Source organism: Purpureocillium takamizusanense, chromosome 8, assembly GCF_022605165.1.
Source record: "Purpureocillium takamizusanense chromosome 8, complete sequence".
NCBI lineage: Eukaryota > Fungi > Ascomycota > Sordariomycetes > Hypocreales > Ophiocordycipitaceae > Purpureocillium > Purpureocillium takamizusanense.
In genome coordinates this window covers 578,943-596,524 of record NC_063075.1, presented here as the reverse complement: position 1 = coordinate 596,524, position 17,582 = coordinate 578,943, and the positions used below count along the sequence as shown (strand labels likewise).

The window sequence follows — 17,582 nt, the reverse complement described above, 5'->3', positions numbered from 1 at the left end:
AGCGCTAAGAAGCCACTCCCGGAACGCAACATGAAGACTCCACAAAACTTGCTCATTCGTGCTCAGCCTAGAGACCTTGATGACCTTGGAGCTGCAAACGGTACGACGCTGTTTCGCCGGGTTGGTGAGCAAATTCAAAAGATCAACGCGCGCAACGGTCCCCGCAAGCGCAGCCGCAGCAGCAACGGTTCATGTCCCTGCGCGAAACTCGGGCTTATTCGACTTTGGTCATCATCCTCCTTGTGCGTGTCCTGACTTCAACTATTTATCGCATTGTGCCGCGACGATCAAGACGACCGGCCCATTCAATTGGCAGCGTTGTCTCAGTTTGCGTCAAGCCCATGTCTCCAGTGTTGATGCTCTCCCGCTGAGCCGCCTCGACGATCCCTCTTGCTACTACACAGGACATAAAGGCAGGTTACATGCGAGGGACCAAAATAAAATAAAATAAAAAATCAACATACCCATCACCATGGATGCGCTGGGACGTCGCCATATCCAGGACCACAGCGGCGATGACGAGACGCAGGCGCACTGGGGCTACCCGGACCGCATCGTGCCCTGCAAGAACGATGCCGGATCGTGCGCCTACCTCGACATCGCCTATGCCGCGCACGATGTCGGCATGCTGTACATGGGCGTGCTCTGGGCGACGCTCGGGGGTATCCTGCTGGTCTGGTTCCTCGCGAAGCGCATCAGCCGGCCGACCATGCATCCATCGCCAAAGCTGATTCGGAACGGAGCCAGCAAAGTGCGGCGGACCGTCGCCGCCTACAGTCGACGATATCTCCTGCCAGATGCGAACCACTTCATCTTTGGCCGCACGACTCGGCTGCAGGTGTTGATACTCGCGCTCTTGTCGGCGTACCTGCTCCTCTGGAGCTTCGTTGGCATCGTGTACGGCACTTGGATCACGCCGGTCAAGAAGATGCCGGGCGTCTTCAACACACGGACCAGCCTCGGCCCCTGGTCTAACCGCGTCGGTGTCATCGCCTATGCCCTGACGCCGCTCTCCGTCCTCCTCAGCAGCCGCGAGTCGCTGCTCTCGGTCCTCACGGGCGTACCCTACCAAAGCTTCAACTTCCTCCATCGCTGGCTTGGCTACATTATCCTCGCCCAGGCCAGCCTACACACCATTGGATGGTGCGTCATTCAGCTCCGGCTCTACCAACCACAGCCCACTGCTGCCCTTGAGTGGGTGGTGCAGCCGTACATCATCTGGGGCATCGTGGCCACGATACTCATCCTCCTGCTCTTCGCCCTGAGCACGCCGTGGGCAATCCGCATCACGGGTTACGAATTCTTCCGCAAGGCGCACTATGTGCTCGCCATGGTGTACATTGGCGCGTGCTGGGCGCACTGGAACAAGCTGGAGTGCTTCCTGGTGCCCGCCTTCATCATCTGGGGCATCGACCGAGGCGCCCGTCTCTTCCGCACCGCCGTGCTGCATTACCACCCCGCGGCGGTGACGAGGGCGGGCTTCCGGCCCCTGCACGCAGAGGTGACGCGGTTCCCGGACGCCGAGCACGGGGACGTTGTGCGTCTCGACTTCGACAACGAGCAGGACTGCTGGGAGATAGGACAGCACTACTTCCTGTGCTTCGCCGAGTGCAGCATCTGGCAGTCGCACCCCTTCACGCCTCTCAACGCCCCGGTACTTCAGAAGGGCGTCGTGCGGCATTCGTACATAATGAGGGCCAAGTCGGGCGAGACGAAGAAGGTGGCAGACGTGGTGGCTAGGAAGTCTCAGCTGGCTGGGGACGCGGGCGCTGCCACCACGCCCGTCATACTCACCGGCCCGTACGGCGAGAACCTCATGGAGAAACTGGCCGTCGACACCAACGTCGTGTGCGTGGCCGGCGGCACGGGCATCTCCTACGTGTTGCCCATGCTGCTGCAGCTCGCCCGGGAGCGGCCAGTGCCCGACCGTAAGATGGAGCTGATCTGGGCGATGCGGCACTCGAGCAATGTCGACTGGCTGCGCGACGAGATGGAGACTTTGCGCAGGGCGCAAAAGAGCCTGAACCTGACCATTCGCCTGTTCGCCACGCGGGACGTGGACTCGGGCGTACGCGAGAAAGACGAGGTCAAGTGCGCAGGCGCAAAGGACATGGACGTGACAGAGATCGGCTCGTCTTCTTCAGAGGACGCGTGCCCTTGCGACGGCGGGGTGCCGGTTGACAGGATCGGCGACGCCGCCTCCGACGAGAGCAGACACCCGGCGCTGGGGCAGTTGGTGGGCGACTTCGTCGAGCAGACGGTGGCGGGGCGGACCGTCGTCTTCGCCAGCGGGCCGGGCGGCATGATCACCGACTTGAGGGCCATCGTGGCCCGCTTGAATGACCCCGCCAAGGTATGGCGGCGACAGGAGAGGTTCGACGTCGACCTGGTCTGTGACGACCGGTTGGAGTGGTAGTTGTGACCAGACGCCGCAATGGAGGACGGCGAGCGGAAGCGAAAGCTGGCGCGGCTGGGACGTGGAGCGAAAGACTATATGAATATACCCATACTCAACATGAAGCGATATATGCAATGCCCATCTATCGTGGGCGCGCCTTGAACGAATGGATGCCCCCATGACCATCTAAATACGCCAAGTACAGAACATTGATGATAATCCCAGGTCCACATCACCCAGCCCTTGCTTCTCCCAGACAAGCACACATTCCTTTGATGATTCGCGTTTGACGTGTCATGCCATGTCCAAACTATGCCAGACGCGACATGAGAAGATGAATGGGGTTCGGTATATGTATTGGAGTGTTGTTTGGTATGCGACGGGAAGGCGACTTGCACAACATGATAAAGGCCGCTCGTTGGTGTCATAGGAACCTATTCCACCAGTCGCGCCCAGATAACATGTTAAGGAGGCGTGCTTGGTCTACCTTCTTTCCCTTTCTGTTGGTCGTCCAAAACGAGTTCGGCCGTTCCTTGCAGAAGGCTTCGTCGTCAGGGTTTCGTATCGCGACGCAGGTATCGCCACTCTTAAGGCACTGCATGGTGAAGGTGTAAGCGTACTAACAAAACAAAAGACCCCGTAAACGTGGAAGTTCCGATGCCAACTGGCCGAGGGGAGGGGGGGATGGGGTTGTTCACCGGCGAGTCGTCCCTGCAAGGCTGGGTCATGGTCAATTGGCGTCTCGGATTCTTTCCTCCTGATGGATTCTTCGACTTCATGTCTGGCTCGGCATTTCTCTTGGCCTGCCTCACCTCTTCAACTTCCTGGATAGTAGCTTCCATGTAGTGGCATATCCCGTAGTCATCATCACCACATCCGGTGACGCATTTCTGGAACGCACACGTGGTCAGTCCATGTCCTCAGCATTCAATGATATCAACCAGGCGGGATGTGTGATTGATGTGGTCTCGGACTCACCCCAACTGAGCCCGAGTGCCCCAAACTCATCCAAAAGTGCTGTCGCTCCTCGTCGCTTGGCGTTTCTTCGTACACGGCATTGCATGATGATACCAGCAGCCACAAAGCCGCGAGGCCAACGCTGCGCTTCATGGGTGCAGCTGGAAGACGATGTAGGCCGACAAGGAACGAGCGAAGCGGCTGTCTGGTGGCAATGCCAGCACAGTTGAGGTTACGCGTTGGCATCGTCTCTTATAGCCACATCATCGAGTCTGACAAGAGTGATCTGTGCTGTCTGCCAGCAAAAAACTCAGTCCATGAGCAGCAGCACATGGGCCAGAGAGTATCTGACACCCCTTTTCCCTTTCAAATGTTGCCCAAAAGAGAGGGATGAGATGCCTCAATCGGGGATTCCGAGGTCGTGTACGAAGTACGTACGACTTGGACTGGTGGGACATCAAGTATTTTCAATACTTCAAGCACGAGCCTGTCAACTATCAAACCGCAGGCCGTTAAACGGCCACCCACATCACAGTCTCGGTTCGGAGCTTTATCAACTCGAGTTCATGTTGTTCAAAATAATGACCAATGATATGAATTAATTTGTGTAGTCAAGACAACTTCAATGGAAGCACGGATGCAAAGCTGCGTGTAGATATTGACACCGTAACATATTTGTGTGAATTTACTGTGTTATCGCCACGACTTTACACATAAATTTGATCATTCATGAGACAATGCCAGGCTTCCCAGGAAGCAGCTTGGACAGGGCGCGCGTGTCATCCGCGCTTCGGTTCGCCAGCGGACATGGACCCCCCGCCACCCGAAAGCTGCGCCCGACCCACCCGTTGGGGCCCGTGAGAGGACTCCCAGACGCCAAGACCCTCAACGAGGTGCTACAACTTGATGCTCTATAGCGGGTTGACCGCTGAAAACTGCCTGCTATACGCAGCCCGTAGTTGTGGCCACTTACTAAACCCCTCTGTAGGTAGGACGCCCAATTCAAACCCAGAGCCAGCCGCGACATTGAGCGAGTAGTGCTACAGACAGGCGGCAAGCTTAGTACCTTACCTTATAGGTACCTAGGTAGGGGGGTTCAACTTTAGCGGTCGACTCGCTGTAGGGCATCGAGTTATAGTGCGTCGGTGGCGGTGCTGGCATCCAACCTTAGGTATGTACCGGAGCTTCTACGGGGCCACGGGACCCGTGACCTATCGCCACCCGCTCCGTTTGTTGGTTGATCGGGGTTCATGTTGGTTCGACATTGACGTCGCGCAGCACCTTCTTCAGTCATCAGCAGTAGGCGTGCAGCTGCCCGGAACGACCATTAGTCTTCAGTTTCATCAAACCTGGTGCCAACGAAACCATAAAAAATATCTCTCATGCCAGATGGGTACATCTCTATCGCGCCAAGTCATTCGGTGGCGCGCGACAACCCGGCCTCAGCCCCCAAAGGTCTGGCCTTTGGGCGGCCCAAGTTTCCTAAGGCATCCAGTGTCCTTTTCTAGTTTCCTCCATTCACGTTCCTCATGTGTGTCGGGCCCGTCTGCTGAGTACGGATACGTCGAGGGGGTAGAGCATCTGGGCGACTACCGACCGGGCGGCTATCGTCCGATTCACCTCGACGATCGGCTTGACAACCGCTATCGTATAGTCCACAAGCTCGGCCACGGCACATTCTCCACCGTCTGGCTTGCCGTCGACAACAAGACATCCAAATATGTTGCCGTCAAGGTCGGCACGGCGGACGCGCCTCGCACTGAGATTGACGTTCTCTCCCAGCTCACCCAGAACGAGACGGTCCATATGGACTTCGAAGGCGAGCTGAGGCTCATCCCTGTCGTGCTTGATCGCTTTGATCTCAGCGGGCCAAATGGTACGCATCCGTGTCTCGTAACCCTTCCGGCGCGGTGTAGCTTGCGAGACGCAAAAGAGCACCAGGCAGTTCCCTATTCCAGCTAGATGCGGCTAGGTCTCTTGCTGCGCAGCTAGCCATGGCCGCATGTCTCGTCCACGCACAGGGCTACGCTCATGGAGGTGAGCATCTCTTCACACCAGACGCCGATAAATCACTCGCCTGAACTCGTCATCTAGACCTTCACCTCGGGAATCTTCTTCTTCAGCTGCCTGCATCGCTCAACAATTTATCGATACGTCAATTGTACGCAGGGTACGGGGAGCCGGAGCAGGAGCCAGTCGTACGCCTCGACACCCAGGCGGCTTCAACGGAGCCCGGAGTTCCTTCCTACGCAGTGCCTCCAGTGTGGCTGGGCATAGAAAGCAAGGAGATCATCCTAGGCGAGGCGAAGCTCCTCCTGAGCGACTTTGGAGTTGCATTTCGCCCCAGCGACAACTCTCGGTTCGAGTCATACACACCACTTGTATACCGCCCACCCGAGGCATTCTTCGAGCCAACAACGCCGCTCACATTTGCCTCTGACATTTGGAGCCTGGGATGTGTGATCTTTGAGCTCCTCGCTCATAGATCGCTCATCGACGGGTTTCTTGCGCCACAGGACGAGATCACGGCCCAGCAGGTAGAATTGCAGGGCCTCATGCCCCCGGAGTGGTGGACGAGATGGGAGAAGCGACCAAATTGGTACGATGAAGTGGGCAAGCCCCTAAGCAACGCCTCTGATATCTGGTCATGGGAAAGGCGGTTTGAGCAGTGGGTGCAAAACCCGCGACAGTCTAAGGGCATGGAAAAGATTGGTGACCATGAGCGAGATGCGCTACTGAAGCTCCTGGCATGGATGCTTGCATGGAGGCCAAGCGAGCGACCGAGTGTGAGGCAGGTGTTGGAAACGGAGTGGAGGACGAGGTGGGCTTTGCCAGCAGCGCGAAGCATAAAAGACTGAGAGACCCGGATGGCGCTGTTCATTCTATAAAACTTACGAAGCATATATACGGGGGATTCTGGCCATGTAGGTTGGTCTAAGTCCAATCTCTCCCCCGATCACCCCTTGCTGCCTGGGCCCCCTATATCTGTTGTCTACATGTACATGTGCATATGGCGAGCCGGACCGGACATCAATACAACGCGCACGGTCGAACCGCCAAACAATCTTGGTCGCTGGAATTTACTCACTTCAAGCAGATGCCCATGTAGCAGCAGGGACGGCCGGCTTTGCAGCCAGCTGCAGGTCGGCACCGGTACGGGAACCGCGTCCACCACGCCGCAAATGGTGGGGGTCACCGGGGAAGCTCGCCTCAAGCGCGGCGCCGGGACACCGGACCCCTCACACTTGGACGCCAACTGTTAGACGGGCCGAAATGAACTGACGATCTCTCGATCGTGAGAGGTGGAATCCGCACAGTCCGTCCGCGTTAGATCTGAGATGCCATCGTTCCTGGCTCTGCCGTGTTTCCGTGCCTGATGAGCGCATCACGCATCAACGACCCCTCTTTGACTATGCTCATGCTCAACCCCTCTGCTGTACCTGGTTTGCACTACTTAGACAAGATGGTCTGTAGCAGGTCTGAAGAGGAGAGGACTTGGAGATAGCGAGAAGCACCTTTCGCAGAGCCATTTAAGATGAAAGCATTGAGCGTGCTACTCGGCCTTGCTTGCTCTGTGACGGCGGCACTGTCTCTCCAGACCAAGGAAACCCAACGTAGGGCCACCCACGGATACTGGTATGAAAAGATCAAACACAATGGAATCAGCCCATTCATCCCCGGTGGCCACGACTGGACCGTCTTCCGAAACGTCAAGACCGACTTTGGTGCGGTTGGCGACGGCAAGGCCGATGACACGAGCGCCATCCAAGCCGCTCTGGACTTCGTGTCCGCAGACGGAGGCAATCAGAGCAGACGCGATGGCGGCTTCGGCACGACAGGCGCCCCTGCGGTGGTCTACATCCCCGGCGGCACATACCGCCTTTCGCGGCCCATACACTCCTACGTGCAGACGGTCGTCGTGGGAGACCCGACGAATATGCCGATCCTACAGGCAGCACCCGATTTCCCCTCGACAGAAAAGTTCCTATTTTACGGCTTCGACTCAAACTACGACTCGACCATCAACTTTTACATCGGCCTGAGGAACGTGGTGCTCGATTCGACGCTCGTGGCCCCGGCACAGAACATCACGCTGCTAGACTGGGCGGTGAGCCAAAACGTGCAGCTTAGCAATGTCGTCTTCCGCATGGCGAAGGGGGGAACGGCGCACACGGGGTTGTCAATGCCCGAAGGCGGCTCCCCGCTGATGATGAACGACCTGGTGTTTGAGGGCGGCTCGGTCGGGATACGGATGAACGAACAGCAGTATCACTTCAAGGGACTTACGTTCAAAAGTCTGCTCGCCCACGTTTACTCGATGTTCGGAAGCCATGGCTAATTTTCTTTTGGCGGGCAGACATGGATATTGGCCTCAAGTTGGACAAGCTTTTCGAGGGCACCGGCCAGGGGCTGCGGTTCGAGTCGTGCAAGGTAGGCATCGAGACGACTAACAATAACACGGGGTTCTTTGCCCTCATCGACTCGAGCGCGTCGAATGTCGGCATTCTATGGAGCTCGGCGGGATCGTCTACCGCGCAGGGCTCCATGGTGTTGGAAAACGTACAGGTGGACGGCTCAGTCAAATCGGTACAGACCACCCCCCTTCACCTTCCCCTCGGGAACTGCTACGGATGAGTTAGAAGCCCTTACTGACGTCCAGTAGACGGTCACGGCCGCAGGAAAGAACATTCTCACCGGGTCTGTCAAGCCGGGAAAGTCTTGGATCTGGGGCAACGTGTACGGTCCTGCGGATGGAGAGCGCGCAGAGGGCAAGCTTTATTCGTCGTCTCGCGCGCCGTCACTCGTGGATTCGTCTGGGGCGTATCACACCGTCAAGGGACCCACGTTTGAGGAGTACGACGTGTCCAGGGTTGTCAATGTGAAGAATGTTTGTGGGTGGAAGGTCGCTGGCGACGGCGTTACCGACGAGTGAGTACAAAGAGACGCCTGGCGCAAGCGTACAAGCAGGTACTGACACGCAACAGTACCGAGAGCTTGCAGCACATCATCAATGCCGCTGCCGGTAAGAAAGTCTTGTTCTTTCCGCACGGCACGTATCTCGTCAGCGATACTCTGTTGATTCCACCTGGGACCAGGTAAGTTGCCTCCAGTCAAGGCACAATGTCTTATGGCATTATCCGCCCTGACCACTAACCTCTACGGTGATATAGAATCCATGGCGAAGCATGGTCGGAGATCAGCGCCACCGGCAACAAGTTCAAAGACGCCAACCATCTCAAGCCGCTCGTCCAAGTCGGCCTCCCCGGCAGCACCGGCGTAGCGCAGTTCGTCGACATGCTCTTCACGGTCGCCGACATCCTGCCCGGCTGCAAGCTGGTCGAGGTCAACATGGCGGGCGGACGCCCCGGCGACCTCGGCTTCTGGAACACGCACTTCCGCATCGGCGGCGCCCGCGGGTCCAAAGTCCAGACCCAATGCAGCGACCCGGCGACGTGTCGCGCGGCGCGCATGTGCGCGCATCTCACGGCCACGTCGTCGTCGTACTGGGAGAACAGCTGGTGCTGGAGCGCCGACCACGACTTGGACGACGACAACGCCGCGAACCCGTCGACGGCGGGCGGGTTCCTGGTCGAGTCCGTCAAGGGCACCTGGCTGCTCAGCATCGGGACGGAGCACAACGTCCTGTACCAGATGAACATCCACAAGGCGCGCAACGTCTTCCTGGGGTTCCAGCAGAGCGAGACGCCGTACTGGCAGGGCAACAACTCTGGCCTCCTTGCGCCCCGGCCCTGGCAGGACTCGCTGCTCGAAAGCGACCCGGACTTCAGCTGGTGCGCTGCGGACGACGCCCAGTGCAGGATGGGCGTGTATCAGTACGTGACCAAGTCTAAGGACGTGAATATCTACGGCGGCGGCTACTGGACTTTCTTCAACGGCATCAACCGCGATGGTTGCAAGGGGGAGTGCCAGGAGAATGGCGTCATCTACGCGGACAATGAAAAATTGTACAGCTTTGGTGTGAGCACACACAACGTCAGAACCATGGTCCTCGAGGGGTGGGATGGCAAGTACACGAGCGTGGTCAAGGACACGGCAAACTCGGGTGGATGGCAGTCCGGCGGCGGCGTCATGGCGGCGTATATGAGGCAGGCCAAGTGAATGAAGGAGCCGCACCAGACGCCGGGCGTCGTGCTACGTGGCTGATGAGACTGGGCTGATCAAGATGTCGTGTCTCGAGCAGAATATGCATCAAAGGATATAGATGCGTGTGTTCATTGCATTCCTAGCTAACAGCCAGAACACGCAATTGATTAGCCAAGAGCATGCATAGCTTCATGTTCATGCAGAAACAAGAACAACAGGCTCTCCGTTGACCACGTCGGCACACAGCTGTCCGCTCCCGTCTGACGTATACGTTTTCCCGTCCAGCGCGCCCTTCCACGACCCATTCTGTCTCTGCGTGTTGAAGCAGTAGTGCTGCGACTTTCCGCCATTGCTCGTGAGCACGACGATCTTGCCGCCCGCACGACTCCACGCATACGCCGTGTCTGCGACGAAAAGATGGACATGGTCGTTTTCAGGCAGCCCGCCGGCGTTCTTGCGCACTCCCGCCACCGTCGCCACGAACTTGTACATGTCACCATCGGTGGGGAACCCGCTGCGCCATAGATCCTCGCGGTTCGCAGGGTCTGCGCCGCCGGCGAAGCCCTGCTCAGTGCCGTAGTAGAGGATTGGCACGCCACGAGCAAGCAGCACGTAGGTCAGCGCGTTGCGCAGCAGGACGGGGTCATTCTTCTGGTTCAGCCACCGGGGGTTGTCGTGGTTGTCCACGAATGTGCCCAACGCAGCGGGATCCGGGAACTTTCGGCTCACCGTGTCGTGCATCTCGACGAGGGCCTGTGATGAGCCCTTTTGCTGGTAAAAGTTGTTGAGCGGATAGTAGATGGCGTAGTTGAGCAAGCCAGACATGAGGCCTGCGTATCCGGCCAGGAAGTCAGGGTTGCCGTCAAAGACCTCGCCGATGGTGTAAACACCGGCCGCGGAGGCGAAATCAGGCCAAAAGTCCTTCTCAACGTGTCTGACGGTGTCGATGCGCACCCCGTCAAAGCCAAACTCGGAGATGAGCCACCTGACCCACGACTGGTAGAGCTTCCTGATGGCGGGATCTTGCGTATCGACATCCGGGAGGCCCCCGATGCGACAGTTCTCAATGCTCGTTTGGTTCGAATAGTCGATTACACAGTCCGGGTGGTACGAAGACGCCTGGTCTAGTGGGGTGGGCTTGTTGTCGGCAAGGTTGGCCTTGCCCATGTGGTTCGCGACGACGTCGACCATGACGTACATTCCCTGCTTTCGGTCAGCTCACGTCGGCTACATGGAGGAGCGGTACGCAGCGCACCTTGCCGTGAGCGGCATTCACAAGACTCTTTAGGTCATCTGCTGACCCGTACTTGGGGTTGACCGTGTACAGGTCCCGAGCCCAGTACCCGTGATAGCCCCCATCGCTGTCTGCAAGATGACATATCAGTATGATCCTGCCAACGACGTTCTCTGGGCAGGGAGACTCACTTGCAACAACCGGCGTGATCCAGATGGCATCAAAGCCGAGACCCTTGATGTAGTCGAGCTTGGACTGCAGACCTTGGAAGGTGCCGCCGCAGTAGTTGCCCAAGTCGCCGCAAGAGCCGCCTCCTGAATCGCTGCCGCTTCGAGCGATACGATCAGTAAGCGCGAAGTAGATGTTGCGGGCCTTCCAAGAGGCAGTGTCCGCAGCCAGGGCAGCGGCACACAATTGCACGAGTGCGAAGAGAGACGACAGCTTCATCGCGAAGAGTATCGAATAAAGGATTTTGTCTGCTGTGCGTCTCGCAGGTGGAGCCGCACAGGCAGAGATTTTTATATTCGACTTCGGGTGGAGTGACGAATTCGTTCGATGCAACCTTTAGTCTGTACGACGCCTTATTAACGACGTTGGACAGAGGGCAGAGTACGAAGTAGTGTGGATCTGCGATGCGTATTAGCTAAACAGCATTCGAGTGCCGTATGTACAGGCAGAAGGGCGAGCTCATGACGGGAGCGAACAAAGCGCATGGGCTGTGATGCCGTGACGCTTGGCTCCGGTCATCACAGTAGGTGCAGGAGCCGAGAAACGCCGTCATGGATGCCAAAGGGCCGAATACCTATATCCGTAGCTGCAATGGGTGAAGTCGGACTGCAGAACATAAGCGCCCATGCGAGATGGGAGGATCGTGTCGATCGGCGGGGCTTGCAGTGCCGTGAGCTTCCCCGTGGGGTAAGACGGCCGAGTCGCGCGTCTCAAGTGCCTTGGGTCTGCTGATGTATGGGGAGGGAGATTAATTGCAGGGCGGGTTGCCGACGAGCTTCGAACCCTCACTTGAGCTGATCGGCCCGAGATTCGCCTGGGAGCCTTGTGTGTGGCGCCCAATGGGCCGCCTTGATCTCGCCAGGTCTGTCTAATCGTCGGTCCGACATGACTTTTGACGTTCAGGGGCCGTGGATCAAGGCAGTCGCTTATATGACCGACTGATCGCGCAGTCTGCATGATGCCGTCATCTGTGTCCATTACATGAGGAGATGGTCTCGCGATGACTTGCGGCAAGCAGTGAGTCCTCGGAGCGTGCCCGTTGAGAGCCGAAGGTCGTCGTCGTGAGTCCGGCCGACTTGGCTCCGCGACTACTGCGGTCGCGTCCATGCCTGCCCGTAGACCCGGTGTGCTTTTTCGCGACGTTCGGTTCTGCGGCTAATACAAAAGCGACCTTGCCGTTGCATCAGTTGGCGGTTCGGCAATTCATGGGTGTCCGTCCGGGTCGAAGGAAGCGCGAGGGTGTCGCAGAGGTTGGTGAGCTGACCGGAGCATCGAACTATACTGACTTTCGCGTTGGCTCTCGTTAATATCACATGCTGCAGAAGAATGGAGACTCGACTCATTCGGGGATTGCGACGCGGCTCGGTCAGTGAACACCTGTGCACTCTGTTCTGATTCAACAAGCGAACTCATTCTTGGCTACATTCATAGACGGTCAGAACGACTGCCTATAGTGAGATGTTCCATTCTCTAAAATTGAAGTATTAAAGGGAAACCGGTTTTGTCAGCTTCACAGGACCACGTGCTTGTTTGCCATTGTAATAAGCCAATATAAAACAGGTGTTGTATGCATGCAAGGCCTAGATGTTACCCCTTGCACGTGCATGCAGCCGCAAAGCACGCGGTGCTCCCTTGTTGCGGAACGATGCTTTGTGGAGACGAGACAGCCTTTTCCCATTCCCCAACGCTGCTACTGCTCCGTGTCAGCAGAGTCACCACCATACCGCGTCATCGATATCAACGCTGCCTGGCATGCTGCACCTGTTCATGTTCCAATCCCCTAGCGGCCCCAAGCGCGCCGCCGGCCGCTCCATGTCTGGCCGGCGGCCATTTCGCGCCCCGGCTATCACTGTTATCGCGGGGTCGGGGACAGCTCGAGCCACACGTATTTATTTTCTTCTACTAAGTTAGTGTGCTTCTTACAACAGGCTAATAATACCGGTCAAATCAACAAAGGCAGAAGAAGCCACACGCCCACCAGCTTATTTGCCTTGTGCACGAGAGCAAATGATTGGAAGACTGGAATAATGTAGAAGGTGTTTCTTTTTTTCTACCCATGTTCAATTGCTTGGTTTTTGTCTATGAAACGGTAGTGTCTACGAGGTCGTACGTTAACGGGCCACAGAATGGCACATGCTCACGACGGAGCAGCCCGCTGACTGGAGTGGGCTGACGCCTGACTTCAGCGGCCGGTTGAGTGGACCTTAGGACCCGTGATGTACTCAAAATGATTTATACGTTTGTGCTATAATAACTGTCCCGATAACTCGCTTGACAAGATGGAACAGCAGAAACAGCTCACTTTGTGGTTCGCAATTTGAGCCTCACGATGACCGAATAATACTTTCAAGAACCTTGGATGCCGCGACAAGTTCCTCATCACAAAACCGTTTCCCGACCTATTTAAACGTCGTAATGTGTTAGCCCAGCTGGGAGTGGCAGGCGAACGCATACGTACCAGCTGCAGGCCGATGGGCGCGTCCGTAAACTTCTCCGGCGCATACGCCCTGTACTCCAACTCGTCTTGCGCGCTTCGTGGATGGTACCCAGTCTCTATCCCATCCAGATGCGGGTCGACCTTCAATCCGCTGGGAAAGACCACACCGGGCATGTCCAGAATGTTCCATATAGCCGTGTAGGCCGAGTATCGCGCCTCGTTGGGCGCGGCGGCAACGCCAAGGTAGGCTGGACAAAGAATATACTCAACGCCTTGCTCCTCCATTAGCGAGCGATACTCCGTTCTATATGTTTCACGCTCCAGATTGACTGTCCAGGTCTCGGCGACAGTCATCTTGCGGGCACGGGTGAAGGCTTCTTTGGTGAGAGGGAGCCAGGGCTCGCCAGAGGCTTCGAGGGCGGCTAGCTGGGCAGCGGCGCCGTCAGGATAAAACAAGTCGTTAATGATGCGCATGCCGTGAGCATGCTTGTATGGCCTCCAGTCTTTCACTAAGATGCCGGCCATCTTCAGCTTCGCTACCGCCTCGTTCATGGCTCGCTGAACCGGCGGATGTGGATGGACGATCATGTCATCCCACAGGATGCCGATGGTGATGTCTTTGGTGAGTGCGCGCTCTTTCCAAGGCAAAGGTACTAGTGATGTCTCCTCATCCCAGGGCCTCCCATCTGTGACAGCCTTCATAAACAGGTCCAAGTCACGTAAGGAGTTGGTAAGTGGGCCCAACGTGCAGCGAATTCCTTCTTGACCTTCTCCCGCCAGTCCGACCCCGTTCCATGGAGTACGGAGAGTAGTCGGTCGAATGCCGTAGCAGCCACAGAAAGCGGCAGGAAGGCGGATCGATCCGCCGATGTCGCTTCCAATGCCGATGGCTGCGCAGCGGAAGCCTATAGACGCGGATTCACCCCCGGACGAGCCACCGGGGGAGAGACGGATGTTGTGAGGGTTGTGAGTTCGGCCCGTGATATTGTTGTTGCAGTCCAGATGCTAGCGGAGCAGCATTAGACTTGAAGGCAAGCGGCTGCTGCGAGTCGAGGGAAGACGAAGGCGTACCATGCATGTTTGTGGTAGGTTCGTGCGGACATGGAACACAGCACCTGCCTTGCGCAAGGACCTGATCATCAAGGCATCCTGGGACGCGGCATTGGACGACGTCCACGAGACGTACCCCGTATTGGTGACCCGACCTCTGAAAGACACCATTTCTTTGACCGAGATTGGGACGCCGTGCAACGGCCCAACAATCTCTCCGGTGCGACGAAAGTGAGAATCAAGGTCTCGGGCCTGAGAAAGCGCATCTTCGACCATGAACTCGGTGGCAAAATTGAGCTGCCGCTATAAGGATACTGAAAAAGATGCAAAGGGACACGACGAACGTACCAGCTGATGCCCGATAGTTGCGCGCTTCAAGAAGGCGATGAGAACCTCTTCTGCTGTCCATGTTCCGCGGGCCATGGTCTCTACGAGGCCCGTCGCGTCGGTCTCCGTAATTTGGAGCTCCTTCTCCGTCAAGATGCCCGACTCTCTGGGGACGTCGAGGACGTTTGTTCGCTCTGCGGATGGGAGCTTGTCGGTAGGAAGCAGCCATTGCTTGGGAATAGATTGGGCGAGTATGTCCCTGGACACTTGCGCCTGACGCTCCCAGTCGTGAACAGCGGCCATTGATGTTGTCTGTAACAGATGTCTCAATACAACTCACACTCGACCTCTGAGCGAGTTGCTCAACAGCAATACAGAAACGACTACATACCCATTTAATACGTCAACGGGCTGGGCCAAGGGGAGACCCTGAGCTAGTGGATGACATTTACCGCATTCGTCGCCGTGTTGCTGCTCCGACGCGACCAATCGGCGCGGGAGCGTCTTATCTTGCATGCTGATTTACCCCGGTGTACCAAGTAACGGACGTCAGAGCTACTCCAGACGTCTTGCAAGACCTAAAGCTCCAGTCCGGAACGAACAAGATCAGAAGATATCACCGACGAGTCCTATCTCTTGCCATTTGCCTATATTCTTATCGCCCCTTCACCTTCCCAGTGTCCCGATATTGATCATGGCCTGACACATTTATACATCAAGGTCCACCAGTCTGTTGCCAACATGTGCTCACCATCCGTGTCATTCGGTTCAGCCTCACCCAGTCTGGTTGCTGCTGTGTCGTGTATTGCACGACAGACACCATAATGGCGCTCACCACGGCCACGTCTTCGGCTGCATCATACTTGCATCGCCGCGTCGGATCACTCACAGACAATGTCAGGCAGAAAAAGTCACTGTCGGGCTGGGTCTTGCCCAAGCAGACAACAACCTTTGCCGATGAAGGCACCTGGTCCAACATTGACTCTGATGTGACTCCGATTGAACGCCGGACCTGGTCAACATGGACCCTGCTGGGCTTCTGGTTCAGTGATGCCCTCAACGCCCAGGGCTGGCAGGTGGCAGCGTCGATCATGGCCGTGGGGCTTACATGGTCAGTCCAATTCCAAGTCTCTTCCAAGCGATTCAACCATTTTAACATGCGGGCTTTCACTCACAGGAGGGAGGCTCTATATTGTCTCCTCATTGGCTATTCCATGGTCATTATCCCTCTCATCCTAAACGGAGCTATCGGAGCGCATCTGCACGTCAACTTTGCGGTCGCCTCTCGCGCATCCTTCGGCTTCTACCTCTCACGAGTAGCAGTCGTTATTCGCATGATCACTGCTCTATTCTGGCACGGTATGTTTAGCATGAGCTGTCGTCCCATGTCCCCTTTCGCCTGCCAAAGTGGCTTACGAATCCGTCCAGCAATACAAACATACACCGGCTCGACCGCCATGACGCAGGTCATTCGTGCGATCTGGCCCTCCTATCTCGACATCCCCAACACAATCCCGGCGGCTGTCGGCATCACCACACATCAAATGTGCTCTCACGTCTTGTTCTGGAGTCTCCAGTTCCCCTTTCTTATGATCCCGCCGCACAAGCTCAGCTGGTTCTTCGTGTTTAAGACGGTCATCGTCATGGTCACCTCGATCGCCGTGGTGATTGCCCTTTGCGTGAAGGCCGGTGGCGCCGGCGAAATCTGGCAGCAGCAGGCATCCGTGTCCGGCTCGACCAAAAGTTGGCTGATCCTGTCGTCCATGTCAAGCATCACGGGCTCATGGTACGTCTGCCACTAGCCACAGTCGCGGTCATCGCTGCATGGGCTCACTCTGGCGTGTAATGACCATGCTAACTGCTTTGCAAACAGGCTTACAATGGGAACCAACATTCCCGACTTCACCCGATACCTGAAGAAGTCGAACGGAGTGTATTGGCAGGCGCTCTTTATGCCAGGATTGGCGTCGCTCATTGGAATCTTTGGCATCATCGCTGCCAGTGCTGGAAAAGTGCTGTACGGAAGGTACATATGGGATCCAGTCGAGTTGGCTGCGCAATGGGATGGACCGGCTGGTCGTTGCGGCGCATTTTTCGTCGGCCTGTGCTGGATCGTGGGCCAGATTGGAACAAACATCTCGGCCAACGTCATCTCTTGCTCAAACGACATGGTAAGCGTCTAATTGATGTAAGGCCTTGTCAAGTTTGCTAAACACTGTAATGCTACAGACGACACTGTTCCCGAAATACATCAACCTCCGCCGAGGCGCCATCATCACAACCGTCATAGGAGGCTGGGTCATGGTGCCGTGGAAGATCATTTCGTCGGCTGCCTCCCTGTTGACCTTTATGGCTTCACTGGCCATCTTCCTGGCGCCCATTTCGGCCATCATCGGTGCCGATTATTGGATCGTGAAGCGACGGCACATTGACATCCCGGCCCTGTACCGTCGTCGGGGCGTGTACCGTTACAGGGGAGGCTTCAACTGGCGCGCAGCGGTAGCTTCCCTCATTTCTGTCGGCCCCAACCTGCCAGGCATGGTGCATGCCGTGACGCCGAGTATTTTGGTCGGCGACGTCGTCCACATCTACGACATCAGCTTCTTGTGGGGATTCACCAGCGCGTTCGTCGTGTACTGCACGCTGAATTACTTTTGGCCGGCGACCGACACCCTCTTTGAAGTCACCATACATGAGGAGACGAAGGTCGTGGACGGAATTGAGTACTACAACGACGGGTTGGCCACGCCAATAGAGGCGGACTATGTTACCAAGTCCGAAGATAAAGGGATTTCGTCTACATCTACGTCTGTTTGAGGTCTGGCTAGTTAGAATTGACTGTATCA

The 17,582-nt window shown here is 56.7% G+C and overlaps 6 protein-coding genes across 6 annotated transcripts; 4 read left to right on the top strand and 2 right to left on the bottom strand.

Annotated features, from left to right (window-relative positions):
* The first annotated feature begins 181 nt into the window (after positions 1 to 181).
* Positions 182 to 2,941, top strand: JDV02_008223 (uncharacterized protein). The gene has a single exon (XM_047989800.1). It carries the CDS (start codon positions 473 to 475, stop codon positions 2,414 to 2,416), a length of 1,944 nt encoding a protein of 647 aa, XP_047845805.1. The 5' UTR covers positions 182 to 472; the 3' UTR covers positions 2,417 to 2,941.
* Positions 2,942 to 4,737: 1,796 nt separating this feature from the next.
* JDV02_008222 (uncharacterized protein) lies at positions 4,738 to 6,213 on the top strand (the record flags this gene model as incomplete). Its single annotated transcript, XM_047989799.1, has 4 exons — positions 4,738 to 4,851; positions 4,925 to 5,231; positions 5,297 to 5,392; positions 5,450 to 6,213. 4 exons carry the CDS (start codon positions 4,738 to 4,740, stop codon positions 6,211 to 6,213), a joined length of 1,281 nt encoding a protein of 426 aa, XP_047845804.1.
* Positions 6,214 to 6,890: 677 nt separating this feature from the next.
* JDV02_008221 (Glucan 1,3-beta-glucosidase) lies at positions 6,891 to 9,475 on the top strand (the record flags this gene model as incomplete). The annotated part of the gene is made up of 5 exons (XM_047989798.1): positions 6,891 to 7,650; positions 7,713 to 7,942; positions 8,019 to 8,284; positions 8,341 to 8,451; positions 8,527 to 9,475. The coding sequence occupies 5 exons, from the start codon at positions 6,891 to 6,893 to the stop codon at positions 9,473 to 9,475; spliced, it is 2,316 nt and encodes a 771-aa protein (XP_047845803.1).
* Positions 9,476 to 9,655: 180 nt separating this feature from the next.
* Positions 9,656 to 12,166, bottom strand: JDV02_008220 (Alpha-amylase; the record flags this gene model as incomplete). The annotated part of the gene is made up of 4 exons (XM_047989797.1): positions 11,497 to 12,166; positions 10,886 to 11,321; positions 10,716 to 10,825; positions 9,656 to 10,663 (listed from the first exon to the last, which is right to left on the bottom strand). The coding sequence occupies exons 2-4, from the start codon at positions 11,139 to 11,141 to the stop codon at positions 9,656 to 9,658; spliced, it is 1,374 nt and encodes a 457-aa protein (XP_047845802.1). The 5' UTR covers positions 11,142 to 11,321; positions 11,497 to 12,166.
* Positions 12,167 to 13,218: 1,052 nt separating this feature from the next.
* On the bottom strand, positions 13,219 to 15,039 carry JDV02_008219 (Amidase; the record flags this gene model as incomplete). The annotated part of the gene is made up of 4 exons (XM_047989796.1): positions 13,219 to 13,321; positions 13,381 to 14,364; positions 14,431 to 14,706; positions 14,758 to 15,039. 4 exons carry the CDS (start codon positions 15,037 to 15,039, stop codon positions 13,247 to 13,249), a joined length of 1,617 nt encoding a protein of 538 aa, XP_047845801.1. The 3' UTR covers positions 13,219 to 13,246.
* Positions 15,040 to 15,371: 332 nt separating this feature from the next.
* On the top strand, positions 15,372 to 17,553 carry JDV02_008218 (uncharacterized protein; the record flags this gene model as incomplete). Its single annotated transcript, XM_047989795.1, has 5 exons — positions 15,372 to 15,847; positions 15,914 to 16,095; positions 16,165 to 16,522; positions 16,610 to 16,907; positions 16,966 to 17,553. The coding sequence occupies exons 1-5, from the start codon at positions 15,561 to 15,563 to the stop codon at positions 17,551 to 17,553; spliced, it is 1,713 nt and encodes a 570-aa protein (XP_047845800.1). The 5' UTR covers positions 15,372 to 15,560.
* Positions 17,554 to 17,582: the final 29 nt, after the last annotated feature.

Coding starts and splice junctions, on each gene's coding strand:
- JDV02_008223 (XM_047989800.1), top strand. CDS start 473: ATGGATGCGCTGGGACGTCGCCATATCCAGGACCACAGCGGCGATGAC.